The 16,743-nt window shown below is 41.9% G+C and overlaps 2 protein-coding genes across 2 annotated transcripts; one reads left to right on the top strand and one right to left on the bottom strand.

Moving 5' to 3' along the window:
- Positions 1-1,337: 1,337 nt before the first annotated feature.
- On the top strand, positions 1,338-9,114 carry kiaa0895l. The gene is made up of 7 exons (XM_084018819.1): positions 1,338-1,543; positions 2,136-2,922; positions 3,001-3,144; positions 4,352-4,484; positions 5,141-5,446; positions 5,875-5,972; positions 6,686-9,114. Exons 2-7 carry the CDS (start codon positions 2,185-2,187, stop codon positions 6,845-6,847), a joined length of 1,581 nt encoding a protein of 526 aa, XP_083874945.1. The 5' UTR covers positions 1,338-1,543; positions 2,136-2,184; the 3' UTR covers positions 6,848-9,114.
- Positions 9,115-9,889: 775 nt separating this feature from the next.
- csnk2a2a (casein kinase 2, alpha prime polypeptide a) lies at positions 9,890-16,185 on the bottom strand. Its single transcript, XM_084017003.1, has 12 exons — positions 15,806-16,185; positions 14,887-14,998; positions 14,299-14,400; positions 14,054-14,104; positions 13,834-13,893; positions 13,211-13,294; positions 12,159-12,269; positions 11,967-12,068; positions 11,770-11,870; positions 11,022-11,170; positions 10,490-10,577; positions 9,890-10,380 (listed from the first exon to the last, which is right to left on the bottom strand). Exons 1-11 carry the CDS (start codon positions 15,910-15,912, stop codon positions 10,504-10,506), a joined length of 1,053 nt encoding a protein of 350 aa, XP_083873129.1. The 5' UTR covers positions 15,913-16,185; the 3' UTR covers positions 9,890-10,380; positions 10,490-10,503.
- Between the last annotated feature and the right edge of the window lie 558 nt (positions 16,186-16,743).

A 16,743-nucleotide genomic window follows, 5' to 3' on the forward strand; every position in this document is an offset into this window, starting at 1 on the left:
TTTTGTGAGTACAGACCCTATGTGTACTACTGCAGAAGTTTGGTAACATTCCATGCATTATTAGTGGGGTAATTTACGAGATATACATAATGTACTGTTCACGCTAGTACTAAGCCATTCAGCTGACAGCCCTATCTTGACCGATGCTGACCATCGCTAAAAATGCTTCTGAGGGGGTGTTTGGCTGGATGTCATGGTGGAAATTACCTAGGGTGCATTTTACTCCGAACCATCGCTTTAATAGAGACCGACATAAACGTCTCCGATGGGATTCTGTGCATCTTTCTTTAAAGGTCTCTCTGTGTGTTCATGTTGTCTGTCTTTTGCACTTTAAGGAGACTGCAAAAGGAGGGCAGCTACAGTTTGGACTAAAAACAAAAGAAAAAGTGTGAAAGTTCATCTTCTTCATGGTGTTTTATGGCGGTTGGCATCACATGGTGCATTACCGCGGATCAGGAGTGTGGATCAGGATTCTTAATATTATTCCCTAATTCGAATAAATTAATAGATACAAATAAAAGACAATAATGAAGAAAGAAAACATTTTGATAATAAATATGTATTATATCCTCTATAAAATGTATTTTTCTAAAATACTGAAACATTTAATTTCGAAATCTCTGTCTTAAAAAAATCACTGGATAGACCATTTCTATAGACCATGTTTTTAAGTGGATATCTTTTGTTGAATTTTAAAAATTTCTGAATTATTTAATTTTTGAAAAATAATTGTGAAAAGGAATTTATATAAGACACAATTGAACTCTTTTCTGATTGTTTTATCTCAGACTTCTGGGTTCAGTGAAATCCTGGCGTCCCATTAAAGGTTTTGGGAAATGAGGAGCGGTAGTTACAATTTATTTAATTAAACATTAAAAAGGGGTTTGGGAAAATTTAAACATGTCTCTTATGCCTGTTAGTTTATATTTAAATCATAAACCCTCATATGATTGCTATTTATTAAATGAATCACCGACCAGATGCCCAATGCTCCATCCAGTCTTTGTTATGTTTGTTCTTTACCGTAATGTGCGTAATACTTAAGTTATATTGTGATTGCACAGTGTAAAATTACCACCTTTCTGTTCATCTTTAATTGGTTTGCTCCGGGTGCTCCGGGTTTTCCAAAATCACGTACATTTCTTAATGACAAAAAAATAAAGAAAAATGTATAAATTGATCGTTATGCGCGTTTAATCTGGTTAATCCGGTTTTTTCGTAACGGAATTTTGTACATGATTTGGATCGCGTTTTAGAAACCGATATAAATGAGCCTCTCGGGCTTCCATCCATGTTTCGGGGTTCTACGTCATGACGCAAGGGGTGGGGGGACGTACCGCGTCATATCTTCCAACACACAACCGCCGCTTCCTGGCCGGCCCAGGTTGGTGCCTCAGGCCCCGCTACAACGCTGAACCGTTATCCGTACATGCTCGCCCTTTCGCCGGGGAAACGTACCGCGTACCCGGTCCGCGAGGACCCGCCGCCGGTATGAGCGTATGAAACGGCCGGAAAGGTAGAAGTCCCGGGACTCTGCTGTTCGGTGAGTGTGTTCGAGTTTAAAGGGCTCCTTACTTAGAAACGTTGATTTGTTTTGTCAGTTATCGACTGTGTTTTTTGTTCTGGCGTGTCTTCACAAGAAACTTAAAAAGTCAAACTGTTGAGTGATACATATTATATTATATTATATTATATATATTTATATACGTCAGATGGGAAATCTCTCTCTCTCTCTCTCTCTCTCTCTCTCTCTCTCTCTGTCCATCAACGCGCTGACTGACCCTGACATGACGTCACTGACCCGCTGACAATTCGCTGTCTCGACTCTAATCTAATTACAGCTTAAAGTTTCCTACTTGAGCTCATTCAAAGATCATTCACTCAAGTGCTTTACTCACTTCTACTCCACGGCTTCACATTTGGCAAATATGTTACTTTTAAGCTCCTGTAATAAAAGAAAGAAATAGTAACATGATGATGTCATACAATATCGCTGTAGATTTACATAGCCAGCAGTACACTCATGGGGAACATGTTACTGCATGAACCTCAGTATCAGTACTCAGTACCTGGTTCTGCTTGACTTCCTGTAGTGGAGTATTTATAAGAATCTGATTTACGTTCTGTCGCCACAGCGTCGGGGCTGGAGGCGAGGTTGAGGCCCGAGGCGTGGCGGCCGTGGTGATGGTGTTGGACTCGGGCGAAGTCTTCATGGATCAGGTCGAGGGTGAACGCGTTGGAAGCTGCGGGGACTCGTCGGAGCTCGAGGTCCGAGCAGCCAAATCCGCCGCGGCGTCCAGGTCGCCGGCCAAGAGGAGCAGCGTTGCCAAGAAGGAGGTGTCCCACAATGGAGTCCCGGCGCAGACGAACAACAGCAGCCAGGTGGCGCCGAGGAGGCCGTCGTCGTCCAAAGGCGGGGCCATGCCCACGCCCAGGCCACCGCTCCGCCGCCCCCTCAGCCTGGAGATAACGCCCCAGCGCCTGCGAGGGTCTCTGGAGCAGGTGGCGGACCGGCGGATGGTGCAGCCTCCCTGGCGCAGCGGTTCGGCCGCCCCGTCACCCCCGGCTCGCAGTCTGACCAGCCCCAGCCTGGGGGCCGGCGGCTGGATGCGCCGCAGCGAGAGCACCTGCTCCGTCAACTACTCCCTGGGGCTCCGGGTCGGCCGGGGTCAGATGCGTCCCGCTACCTCGCTGCCACACATAGCCAAGGGGGCGGGGGGCAGGACGCTGCCCAGCAGGACGCTACCCACGCCGTCCAGGCCCTGTCTCCTCGTGGCCCTCAGGCCCCTGAACCTGGAGCAGGAGAAGCAGACCTTCTTCCAGTCCGACTACAAGTACGAGCCTCGGTTCGAGTACATGGAGCCGGAGCCGAGGAGCGTGCTGGAGAAGTACCGAGAGGGCTCGGGCCTCTTCCTGGAGCAGGTACAGTACCGAGCATCTACTTCCTGTGAGGTCACACGATGATGACAAAGTCGATGATGTCGTATGTTGTAACTGCAGGCGGTCGGCATCATGGAGTGCGTCCTGAGGAAGTTTGGCTCCTATGAGAACTTTGAGGAGGTGACGGGCGGCAGCGTCCTCCCTAAAAGTCAAGTCTGGGCCGCCGTACGTAAATATCTGCAGAAAGAAGGCTGCGTGGGAGAGGTGAGTGACCTACGACCCCCGAAACTGAATTAATTTCATCATTTACACCTGTGATTTTTTTTCCTGTTGTGTGACTGGAATCGGTTCGGCGATAAAGCAAATTTTTCGATCAAGTTACGATCTTCTATGATATCAACTATTAATCTTGCAAATACAAATTTAAACCTTTTGTTTACGATTGCTTTTTCAGGCCACTAGATGGTGCTGTTTTTTTCTGGCTGGTGCGGTCAAGTCAGCGGGATTGTCAGGAACAATAAAACAATGTTTTACAGTAGCATAAAAAAGTTAATTTATCGCAGAATATGTCATCACAATACTCACGAAATGTTTAAAATAAGATTATATCATGACTTAAGTACTGTGACGATGTTGTATGGTGATTCCCGCCTTTTTATTAAATATGTTTTAATAGACGGCTCTAAAGCAGTCGGTGTGATTTGAGAGCTGAAGTGCTTGGTCTTCAGGGTGCTGCAGGAATATTGTTCTATGGAATAAAAATACATCAGTGGGATGTGGAATGCAAGGCTTTTGACTTGTAATAGAATATTTATACATACTTGTACTTGTAAATGATTTGGATCCTCTTTGCACCACTGTTGGTCCCAATAAACACAAACGTAAGAGTTGCTTTGTTCCTCAAACAAACGGAAACCAAAAGGTTCTTTCCACCCTGAAGTCCTTGTTTTTTATTTTATTTTCATTTAATTTCGACAAAAAGAACACATAACATTAAGACCGTAACATAACATCACAATAACACTGAATCATACTACAAAAAAAACACAAAAACAAAACAAATATCATCCAAAAATCCAACTAGCTTCTTACCAGCCTTCCTCTTCAATAAACTTTTCCTGTCTCTCTAAATATTTCTTCCTTTGTCCTTATGATATATCCCTCCAAAGTAAAGTAACATTTGATAAACACTATAAAATGACATTGATATTCAAGTTAGTCCTTGTTACCGATGTGCATTTGTGTAAGTTCCATAACAACACACCTAATATGTAATTATGTACTGTTTAAAAGTAGTAAATGAAGAGACATCCACCTCACAATTGTTCTTTCACAGCAAAGCGTCCATCATCTGAAGGTGGAAACTGTTTGTGTCTCATATTTGCACTAAACAAATTGACTAAGGGAAGAGTACCTGATGTTGTTAACACACCAGGACGGCGGTCATGTTTGGTGGTGTTGTGTGTTCAAGGTGGTGGTGCGTCTGTCTGACGAGCTGCTGTCTCAGGCGGTGATGGTGGTGGAGAGCTGCCGTCCGACGCTGACCATCAACCTGGCCGGAGCGCGGCAGCACTGGCTGGAGGGGATGCTGCGACACGAGATCGGTACGCTCACACGCCATCTCACACACACCGGCTAACAACGCTGTCTTCCTCGGGCGGTGGAAGCAGAGCCGTTCCTTGGATCCGTGGAGATGCATCAATCTGTTACACTTGAAAACAGCCTATATTTGTGAAAAACCTGTAGTTAAACCTACAGAACATAATAATAAAAGGTATAAAGAATGTGTCAATAAATGCAACAGATGCAGCATTTTCATCAAACATTTGTATTTTAAAAGTTTGTACAAAGAAGTACTAGTAAAACATCCGTTTATGCCGGTAGGCCACGGCGGGGAGAGCGAGATTTGCTAACGTTAGAAAAAAATAATACTAATTCCAGCATTTGAATAGTGATTTTTTTACTATTTGAATTATATTCGATTTTCCGAAGTTCATTCCAACAGCCCAACTAAATACATTTTGTGTTGATTGTGGCGCCCCCTGGAGAAAGAAAGTGGTAGTGTTTATCCATAAGCACCACCACCTTGTCCTGATCCGGTTAGTCAGTACAGTGTTTTATTTATTTTGTGCATAACCATGCCACGGACAAGGAACAAGGAGAACCAACACCTTTAGTGAGTAAATATTTAATGATGATGATGATGATGATGGGAAGGCAAATATATTAAGAGTTAAATAAAGTAATGATTTGTCTTTAGGTACACATTACCTGCGAGGGGTGAACAACAACCTGCAGCCGTGGTCCACCGCCGACGGCAGGAAGCAGTACGGCCTCAAACCCGCCAATCCCACAGAGGAGGGCCTGGCCAGCCTACACAGCGTGTTGCTACGGAAACAGCCCTACCTGTGGCGCGCCGCCCTGCTGTACTACACGGTGTACCACGCCGCCAGCATGAGCTTCAGCCGCCTCTTCAGCCACATCGCTCGCTTCGTCCAGGACCCGGACGTCCGCTGGGAGTACTGCCTGAGAGCCAAGAGGGGACAGACGGACACCTCACAGCCAGGTGGACGGACAGATGGACACACACACGCACACACACACACACACACACACACACACACACACACACACACACACACACACACACACACTACACCTGTAACAGTCCTGGTACAACCCCATACAGCTTTACAGCTAACAAATAGCACTTTATTATTATTATTATTATTATTATTATTATTAGTTATCTTGTCTTTCCAAATGAATCAATATCTGATCAATAATCCTTTTAAAACATGAAGGGCACTTGATAGTATTTTATTTCCAGTCTTTAGTATCCTCCTTTCAGGCAGCAAGTACAACCTGAGAGGAAAAGTAAACACAGAGAGATAAAACAAATAGAAAGCATGCTCTCTCTTTTATTGCTATAATTATAATTGTACACTGGATAATATTAACAAGTGCTGCGTGTTTGTGTGTTTCCGTCTCCAGGTTGCTTCAGTAAAGACCAGGTTTATCTGGACGGGATCCTCCGAATCCTCCGACACCGAAGAACGATAGACTTCAAGATGCTGACTTCGTTAGGCAAGGTCAGTGTCGATGCCTTCGAATAATAAATACTAATACAAAAATACCGCTAAAATACCACTTTTTAAATTTAAATTTTAAAAGTCAGTTACACATTGTTTCATATGTAATACAAAGCCATGAAATAATAATCACTTTATTCATAAAAAAGTACCATTCACAACAAAGTTACCATGTTCTCTACAGTAAAAACAATAATACGAGTAAATTAAATGCAAATGTTTAAGATAAATATACAACCAGACTTTCTGTAAATAGTCAATAATACAGATATTGATGCGGACGTGCATAGATAAATATAACAAATTAATGACAACAAACAGGAGACGTTTTTACATCCTGTTGCTTCCATAGGTTTCTAAGTCCTGGGTAAGAAAATGCAGAAATGTTGCAAAGGAAAAAAAGAAGTGAGATAATGTGCAGCATCTGCCCCCTGCAGGGCGTTCTAGGTAAAGACAGAAAACCGGTCACCTTACCGGCTAAGTCTAGAAGACTAATGAAACACTTTAGGTGTGTACACACACACACACACACACACACACACATTAGAAACGTGATCAGAGCGTCTCTAATCTCTAATTATCATGTTAGTAGGGCCACGGTCCTGAGAGAGTACAAGTACCTTGAATATGTACTGTATAAGTGCAGTACCTGAGTAAATGTATTCAGTTCACACGTGCATGTGAGCAGGCGTTTGACGACCTCTCCACCTCAGGTGTCCTTCGAGGACGTGGAGAGGCTGCGTCACCTGGCCGTCCTCCCGCGGACCAGAATCCCTCACTTCATGCGAGACCCGGAGCGCTACCTGCACCACCTGGACCACATCGTCACCGTCAACGACCTGGACGACGCGGCGCTGCAACACCTGCTGCCATGACAACCGGAATCCAAGAGGAGGAAGAGCGAAGACGAGGAAGAAGAGGAGGTACACAGACTGTAACGTGGTGCGTTTAATATCACTTAAAAACATCAGTATTATCGATGCTTCATTTGAGCATTTTTTTTGTAAAACTTGAATGATACGAACAAAAAGGGACGTACACACTAACACCTCTATCTACATTTTCACTTTTGTCCACTGCATGCCCCCCCCCCCCCCACTATGAAGTTACCTCAATACTGCAACTCTACGATGTAACCAACATTATCTATGTACGCTCATACATAATCACTGCTCTCATGTCACGTACGCATTTATTCATGCTTTATTTATGCAATTATTTAAGTTTTTATTTGGACAGAACAAACTGTCAACTGAATGTCTCTGGTATTAGCTTTATTATACCTCCTTTTTTTATTTTTAGACAACGTTGTTTTTATGCCTTAGATTATTTGCATTTTAAAGGACACCAAGGACACACACACATTTAAAACAAAAACCCGGGGGAGAAGTTGTAGCCGAGGCCATGAATCTGTAAGTTATCAAGTGCCAGTCGACTCGGTTAAGTATTCAAACGTCCCCCGGGGGAGTTTTTTCTTTGACATATCGATGTTTATTAGAAGAAGATGATCAGCGGCGGTTGTTGTTGTCTTAACGGTGTCCTTGGTGGTCTTTTCACATCGATATGCTACTGTGATGTGACCCCCGACCCCCAAGCCTCCCCTCTGCAGGAGCCAGACCTCCTTTTGCCACGTTAAAGGGGCATTTTGTGCAGAAACGTTGGATGAAAAGATTGATATCGTTCTCACGCCTGTCCGTTCAATATGACGCTGAGCTCCGACCAAAATGGAAAAACAATAGTTGCTAAATAGCTTAAAAAAAAAATACAATATACATTACAAAATCTTTAAACCAGAACAAAGGATATTATTAACTAAATAGTTAGTGAAGTTACAGCTTAAAGTTACGGCCGAAACCAGTGTGCAGTATTCACCCACTGTGTGCTAACGGAGTTTATGCTAACAGGGTTTATGCTAACGGAGTTTATGCTAACAGGGTTTATGCTAATGTTGGCAGCTCTCTTTACTGGAGTTATGGAGTTTAGACTTAACCTGCTTAAAGGGTCTCCAGATAACTTCTAACTGAAATTTACACTCCAGAAACGCTTCCAAACGGTGACGTACCGTTTTCCAAATGATTGAAAATGTTCGTAAGCTAACCATAGTGAATCCTTCGTAAAGACGAAATCTAAATTCTAAACAATTCGAATGCTGCTCAGCTTCTTTATTTTTTACATGTCTGTCCAGTCAGCTGGAAACATAAAAAAAGTCAGCCGGAGGGGCGTTTTTATACAATTTACCGTTAGCTTATTTAGCTAGGCACAGCCTGATGCAGCCTCCTGACATCAGTTGTCTTTTCAGTAAGCAACATTGAAAATATTAAAAGCTGACATTCTCATTTCAAGAAAGTAAAGCTAACGTTAACCATGCAATGTTATTGGGGCCATGAAATAAACCCCACACATAAACCCTGTCATTCTTAATGCTAAGCTAAGCTAACTAGCTGTGGCTTCAATATTTAAGTAGAGTGGATTCAAACTTTTCATCTAATTCTCTGCAACAAAAGCAAAAAAAATGCCAAAATGTTGAGCTATTCCTTTAACGTGTGGACAAACTGCCAAAGGGACATTTTTAATTTGAGGAGCAGCCAGTCGTCATGGTTACTGGACGGGGGGCGGGGCAGCGGGGGATGCCGCGGGGCGCGTGCCTTTCGATGGGCGTCGAGCTCATCTGCTGTAGCTAGCCGTGTGTTTGTAGGCTGCTTTTTACTGTGTTTGACACTTAAGGACAGTTCAGATGTCATTGGGGCATTCATTTTAGGCCAAGCCGTCTGTGAGCAGAATTAAAACCAGGAGGTGAGCCGAACAGCATCGCTAGTTCCTGTTTTTAACGTACAAAAAAAAAAAGAAAAACAACCAAACACTTGACCAAAATGTGAATTCTACTTCTGCAAATGCAACGTCGGATTTGAAGATCAACATGTAATTGTAATTGATTCTGCTGTGTTTACAACTTCAGCCATTTGGTAAGCAGATTTCTTTTTTAAATTTGAGCAGGTGGTCTTCTGCTGACCTCATCAAACCTTCGGGCTGGGTTCGCCAAAACGAATGCACCTATTTGTTACGCACGAATGTTGCACAAGTGTTTTATGTTCTGGAAAAACACCTTGAAGTTCCAGTTTATTTATTAAAAAGTACACACACACTTACAGAGCTCTCTCGTCTGTTTTCATGACACACCAAAAACACGCAAAATAGGACATTTTTTTTGCGGTTGTGAAGCAGCAAGGGATCATGGGATATGTCTTCATTGTAAACCATAAAAGAAAATCAATCTTGACGTGACTCGGGCGAAAATAGAGGTAATATATTCAAGTTTTATTCACATTTCGTCACTGCATTCGAATGAAAAAAAACACCGCGCTAGCTAACGTAACGTTACAGCTACTGTTGCTAATGCTATGTAGCAAATTCAGTCGTGTTAGCCACCGTGGTCAAAACTGAAAATGTGAAATGTATTGTAAAAGCAGGATTTTACTGTATAGTTGGTTATGCTCAATGATTTGATAGTACCTCCAGAGTCGTTTATCATTATTATTATTATTATTATTATTATTAATACTTATTGCTAAGAGGCCCCTGATTGGTCGAGGCCCAGGTAAGCCGTGCATTAAGGCACCTCTGGAGGTGGAGCTCATATTGAGGAAATTAATCCAATTATTTTCGCTATAAATTAGTTTGCAAGTGCTGTCAATCAATCAACATTACTTCAGAGACTCTTCATGTGTTTTCTATGTACAATTTTACATTTTTAAGTAACTAAGGCTGTCAGATAATTGTGGAGTAAAAGTACATTTCCCTCTGAAATAAAGTGGAATATCAGTATAAAGTGGCATAAAATGAAAGTAGTAAAGTACAGTACAAGTACTTCAAGCTAGGATTTTACCTGTTCTGAGTCAACAAAAAGTCCGACACGCACATCTTTTAAATAAAAATGGTTTATTCTCTTTCAATATAGCTTTTGTTCTATCCGTAGCAGAAAAGAGCCTCCATGCCACTCAGTGCTAAAACTGGATCTCGGGGTCACCACAGCATCGTAATGACGGACAAACGTCTTTACAGCACAACACCGGCTTGATACTGAGCCAACAACAGTCACTTTGCTCATTTTAAAAACAGGTTGAGGGGGTGTTGGGAGGAGGAGGAGGAGGGAGAGGAGGAGGAGAAGGAGGAGGAGGAGGGTTGGGGGGTTTCAGATCTGATTTCAGATCTGATTTATCTGTGACTCAGACCAAGCAGCTCAGACTCTCCCCCCCCCACCCCACCCCCCGGGATTTGTTGGAAGAAGTTTAATCCGTGCGTGTTTTATGTATTCTGCAAAACTGACATCTTGCGTCCAGTATGGCTGTTGATGTAGAGGCAGAAGTTTCTGCCACGAAAAGGTCACAAGTTGAGGTAACAAAGATTCTTCCTGATTGGACGACAGAGAAACAAACGGACCAATCAAACAAAGAGTACATGTCGAATCATAAGGGATGGTTTATTGCTACTACTGACTATTATTATTATTATTGAGTTACCTGCTCTCTGGTTATCATGTTGCATTGGAGCTGCTTATGGCCTTTGTGCCGTCTGTGTTGGCGTTCGCCTGTTCCTTCACCACGGGATCTGAGGGACGAACACTTTTACTTCATCTGACAGACGCCACCAGGAAACCAGATCTCAAGGTACTGATGTTTAAGTATTTCTACTGTTTGACAGGTTAAAATAGGGTTTATCTAACTCACGAGGATGACACAGTATTATCTCACATTTAAATGCATGATGTTAATACTGAAATGTGTTCCCTCACCTGCACCCAAAACACCAACATAATTATCAGCTAACTGTAATTATTTTTGAAACAAAAAAACTTAATTTTCTTGCACAGTGACATTTTTTTAGAAGTTATTTAGACCATCGGAGTGAAAGTGAAACTATATTATATTTGAGTAAATTCATGTTGATCAGAGTAATCGGTCAGCGTCTCTCCCCTCTGACACCGTGCACATGCATGCAGGATGACGCTGAGTTACCATGGTTACGTGCAGGCTAGTAAATGTGCGTACTCACAGAAGTACGGGTGCTGCATGGCCTCGGCTGCCGTCAGCCTCTGCTGGTGGTCGTAGCGCAGCAGCTTGTCCAGCAGGTCCAGGGCCTCGGGACTCACCAGGTGCTGGTTCTCCGACTGGATGAATTGCTCCCAACGCTTCCTCGTTTGCCTGCATGCAAAACATTTAATATGAATTATAACAACGCATTTAAACACGACTATAATAACCCTGCAGCTGCTTTAAAGCTGTACTAATCAGTATTATGATATTTACACTGGATCAAATTAATATATGTCATGTAAAAGGAGTCGGGCTGTACCAAATAGTTTAATGCATAATGTTGATATTCTTAATCAACATTTCTTTGCATGTCTATTCATTGTGTTTCTGCACATTTGATGATTAAGATCAGGCCATGCTAATATTAGTATTTTACATATTTGCACAAACAGATTCCAGTGGTGGCCGTGTAGGATTGTTTTCTTTCTCATAACTACAGAGCCTTGGAATGTGCAGTAGTCAAACTTTATCATTTAAAAAAAATGTAATCTTTACAATATGACACAAAATATTCTGATTCAGTCCATATTTGTTTGCCACAACCTTTCAAAACACATTTTCCACCGTGATCATCACTAAAAGTGGTAGTTTATTAATAATAATAAAAAAACGAATTAACTAATTTAATCCAAAGTTTGATAGAGGATTTTCTGAAGCCCTGTGTGTGTGTGTGTGTGTGTGTGTGTGTGTGTGTGAGAGAGACTCACTGTCCCAGCAGGTCTTTGAAGCGAGTGTCCAGCTCTATGTGATATTTGTGCAGGTAACCGAAGAGCTCGTCGGTGCCGAGAACTTTAGCAATACGGACCAGCTGGAAAGCAACGGGGAGAAACATTTAATACGGCGAGCTCCAAAGAAAACCCACTTCTGTCCTACTCGGGATACGAGTCTTTATCTGGGGCGTTACCTGGTCGTAGTTGTCCTGGCCATGAAAAAACGGTTCCTTCAGAAAGATCATGCTGGCCAACATGCAGCCTAGACTCCACATGTCCAAACTATAGTCATACATCTGGGGGGGAAGTAAATCACATCAATGATTATTTAAAAAGAAGAGGAAGAAAGCCTTAAGTTTTGATGTTTGAGGTGAAACAGGAAGTACCTGATAGTCCACTAGCAGCTCAGGGCCTTTGAAATAGCGGGAGGCCACCCTGACGTTGTATTCCTGAGCGGGATGGTAAAACTCTGCCAAACCCCAATCTATAAGACGCAGCTGGGACAGAGAGGAAATACTCATGAGTCTGGGTCCCACCACAGGGTTCCTAGAGTGTTGGTAGGAAGGCTGGTCGACCTCAGGAACCTTCAGGAGCTTTGCATAAAATAATGTTTGTTCTTCCTTTTTTATTCAAAACCAAAAGCAGCTAAACCTGCTTTAATAAACGAGCATGTTTAAGACATAATGTTGTCCATAAAGATAATTTCACTTCTCACTCTAATGCCTCTCGTGGTCAGACGGTGATCTTGTGTGAAGTCAGAGGACCGAGGCTAGCTTCTAAAAACTTTTTTTTACTTAAAGCTGTATGAATATATTTATTTTCTGGCCACTTGGGGGCAGCAGAAGCATATCTACGTAACCTTTTGAAAGTTTGCAAACTTGTTGGACAGTTGCCTCTTAAATAACCAGCAGACATTAGCGTTAGCATTTACTTGGAGTCATGGTTTTGTCGAACCATCTCATTTGTTTGTCTGGTTTCTGAAGATGCTAAACACTAATGGCTGACTTTGTCATCAGGGTGCAGGACAGAGTGCAGTCTGTTTAGCAGCTCGTCATTGAGCCATTTGTTTTTTTTTAAATTAACATTTTAGAAATGTACAAAAACATTTGGATATTCCTCGGGTATTGAAGAAATTCTTCATTTTGTAAAGAGGAACTGCAGAGTCGGGTGATAACAACCATGGTTGTAATATTGATTAGTGCAGCTTCACATAACTGTTTCACACTAAACACGTCTCTGATCAATCTCTTGCTGAATTAAGTGAACTTCCTCTCTTCTTCCTGCAGTTTATTCATGTTTAAAATGACCATGAAATGCAACAGAATGTCATTTGACTTAGACATCCATTCATTGTGTGATGAAGGTGATGACTAACTATTATTCTCTAAGTCATAAGTAGAAACAAACTTTAATTTAAATCCCGATGTCGGAGTCTTACCTTCCTCATCTGGTGGTCGATCATCACGTTGTGGGGCTTCACGTCCCGGTGCATGATCCCCATACTGTGACAGTAGTCCAGAGCCTTCATGAAGACACAGACACATATTCAACATGGCGGCTAGGAAACGCTTCCTTCCTCCCAGTGGTTCACTGGTTCACTTCTCTCTTTCTGCACAAGCTCTCATGGACTCATGAAACCAAAAGGGAAGCACGAAGAATTCCACATATTATTTTAACCATCGATTAATTAATTTGGGACTTGAAGAACTATGTATTCTATAAAAATGTCTTGAAATTAAATAAAAAAAGTCTAAGATCACATCTCACATTACTAACTTTTTTGACCACCAATCCAAACTGACAGATATTAGACTTAAAAAGCAACTCCAAACAGCAAATATTCACATTTCAGAAGCTGGAAACGGCAAATATTTCCTTGATTAATTATCTAAATGATGAATTAAGTATCAGAATTGCACTTCTATATCTATTTTCTCAGCATTACATCACACTCAACGTCAATTCCTAAAGATAACTCCTGAAAACAAAACCAGCCGACACATTTAACTGCTGTAAATAACCCTCATTAAATAAATACATGATGAAACAAGATGTTTTTACCTTGAGCAGCTCATACATGTAGTAACGGATATCATAGTCTGTAAGCTTCTGGTAAAGCTCCTGTGGGGAAAAACACAAAGTACATCATGTTTAGAAGGATGTCGGCAGCTCAACGGGCTCCAGTTCATGTACAACATTAACTGCAGGGTTATTATGCGTGTTATTAATTATGGATATCAATGGTAGTTCTGCACGTATGATGTCGGCCAAACTTAAGTACCTTAAAATCTGTGTTATTGATGCACTCAAAGACAAGCGCTGGTGTTCTGGACTGCAAAGAGAGGACAACACAAGGCATAACTGAGGAGGGCAGCAGGTAGGCGGAGATCGTTTTCACACACACACTCACTCACACACGCACACACACACACACGCACACACACACACAGCTACACGCATGACTGGATTACCACTGCCGGCGTGTCGACATGCAGCACGTGTGGCGGCAGAGAGATCCTAACTCACCACCGGGTCTTTGACCGTGTCCACCAGGCGGATGATGTTGGTTCCTCCGCGCAGGTTTTCAAGAATTTTGATTTCCCGTTTGATCTTCTTCTTCTTGACGGGCTGCGAAAGAAACCAAGAGGTGGGTTCAATGTCACGAAAATAAACGGGGAATTAAAGCACTGCAGGGAGGACCAACGTTTAGATGACTTGTGCTTAGTCAGGCGCAGAGAATTTAAGTTGTGGGCACAAATGCGTCAGTAACAGTGTTTCTTGGACCGTCCAGCTCAGAATGTAAAAGTTATCACACAGCAATGATGTGTGGTTTTCTACTTTTCTACGCGTATTCTGAACACAATCACGTTTGAAGAGATCTCGACGGACGATAACAGCGTTTCCACAGTGAAAGTCGTGGCTGCGTGTGGGAGAAGCTCCTGCTGAGATAATCTCTGTACAAATCTTCACGTGTAACAATAGTGTTTACATCTCCAGTCCAGCTCTGACGGGAAATAAAAGGTGACGTCACCACTCCGCTGCAGAGAGCTCCATCAGGTGGAGAAAGAAGCTCACATTATAAAAAGGGAACAAGGCAGAAGTTTGAAGGCTCACCTTGAGGATTTTCACCACCACTTTCTCATTGTTGGTCACGTTTATGGCCTCAAATACTTCACTGTACTTCCCCCGACCCAACTTACGCACCAGCTGATAGTTGTCTTGATTGCTGAGAGAGTGGAAACATTTAGCAGAAATTAAACCAAAGGAAATCAATAATTATGGTCATCATGTATAGTACTAAAACAATTACTCTATTCATTTATTTGACATCTGGAATATTTATGAAGAACAAGAGACCAAACATTTTCTGGATCCAGCTTCTCTAATATGAAGATGTGCTGTTTTCTGTGTTTTAAATGATTGGAAACTGAAAATCTTTTAAGTTTTGGACGAAGTAAGTGAGACAAAACAAGACATTTCTAAATATCTCCTGACATTTTATAAACTGAAGAATGATTCCATCCTGAAAATGTCCAAAAGATAAATCTATACCAAAAATAACCATTAGTTGCAGCCCAAAAATAAAAATTAATCAATCAGAGATTCCCGGAGCAGAAGACCATCTCTTTAATTACCTCGTCACAAAAAAGTATTAAATATATTATAATACAAATCTAAATTCACAAATCCTCAGTTTGCTTTAAAAAGATGACTTTAATGATTCATTGATGATACATTTTCAAAAGTTGTTCTACTTAATTTCCATAACAGACTTATGTTTTGTTCATTTCTATATAATGTTGAAGATATGACTGATACTCTGTTATTTGACGGGACTGTTTGATAATTAAATTAGATTTTAACCTTCAGTGAAGAACATGCAGAATGTTATGCTCTGATAAACTGATGCTTGATATGTTTCTTAATCTGAAACGGATGTTTTCATGCCGTTACATTTTGTGTTGATAGCTTTACGAATTAAATCTCGTGATAAAACTGAGCCACGAAACTGTAAAAACACATGCAACTGTACCTCCAGTTTGGCACATGTGCGTCATAGTCCCAGTACTCTCTGTTCTTCTGTGTGTTGACATCGGTGTATACCCGAGCCTTGCTGCTGGCCGGCGTGGATCCGGGCATCGCTAGCTTCGCGGCTCCGTGTCGAGGACCGTCGCCTCTCTTTGAATACTTCTTGGCTTGAAGCTGGAAGGAACCGCAGCGACTCTCCAGAATACGTGGCTCTAAGAGGATGCCTGTGCTGCGCTTACCATTGGTTTCGGCTGCTAGTCTGGCCCTCCGGTGAAAGGCGTCAGGCCAGTCCGACGCAGCTGTGGTGCAGACGGACAGAGCTACGATGACCGAGTGTGTGATGCCCCTGAGCAGGATGTGAGGCAGGCTGAGATGAAGACCTGCCAGCTGCAGAAAGACCAGAGAGGAAGAGGGTGAGGCAGCAGACAGACATGCAGGTAACGAGGATCATTTGATGCAGGAGCTGCAGTGAAACTTGACTTATAATATTCCTTGTATGTAGTACTGTGACTAACAATTACATTATTTTCTCCAATATTAAAATAATTAAAAATATATTATTTCCCTCAACCCAAGGCGATGTATTCAAAATGCTTATTTAATTCAACCAAGATATTTAATTTACTTTTATATACACGACACATTAAACCATCCAAAACGTGAAGCTGAAACTGGAGGAAATTATTCTTTTACTCACTGAAATGAATTGATTATCAAAATAGCTGCTGATTCAATTTCCATCAATCGATTCATATGTGAATCAAATAATCGCTGCAGCTCTACGTGTTTAATATTCCGTTGTTAAAAAATGGGTATTGGAGGAACAACATTACTCCTTTTAAAAAAATTAAAAAAAACTGTTTGCGATTAGTAAAAAAAGATGATCCTACCGTTTCTCCAACAACCACATCAAAAACCAATACCCGCTGTGCTTGGACTTGT

Source organism: Eutrigla gurnardus (assembly GCF_963514095.1).
Source record: "Eutrigla gurnardus genome assembly, chromosome: 1".
NCBI classification, from domain to species: Eukaryota; Metazoa; Chordata; class Actinopteri; order Perciformes; family Triglidae; genus Eutrigla; species Eutrigla gurnardus.

What these genes read in the sequence shown, in the direction of transcription:
- kiaa0895l (XM_084018819.1), top strand. Translation starts at nt 2,185, where the DNA reads ATGGTGTTGGACTCGGGCGAAGTCTTCATGGATCAGGTCGAGGGTGAA. An exon ending in AAGAAGGCTGCGTGGGAGAG is followed by an intron (nt 3,145 to 4,351) that starts GTGAGTGACCTA and finishes TGTGTGTTCAAG; the next exon opens with GTGGTGGTGCGTCTGTCTGA. An exon ending in GACGGACACCTCACAGCCAG is followed by an intron (nt 5,447 to 5,874) that starts GTGGACGGACAG and finishes TTCCGTCTCCAG; the next exon opens with GTTGCTTCAGTAAAGACCAG.
- csnk2a2a (XM_084017003.1), bottom strand. Translation starts at nt 15,912, where the DNA reads ATGCCCGGATCCACGCCGGCCAGCAGCAAGGCTCGGGTATACACCGAT. An exon ending in TGGTGGTGAAAATCCTCAAG is followed by an intron (nt 14,401 to 14,886) that starts GTGAGCCTTCAA and finishes TTTCTTTCGCAG; the next exon opens with CCCGTCAAGAAGAAGAAGAT. An exon ending in AGCTGCTAGTGGACTATCAG is followed by an intron (nt 12,069 to 12,158) that starts GTACTTCCTGTT and finishes CTTCCCCCCCAG; the next exon opens with ATGTATGACTATAGTTTGGA.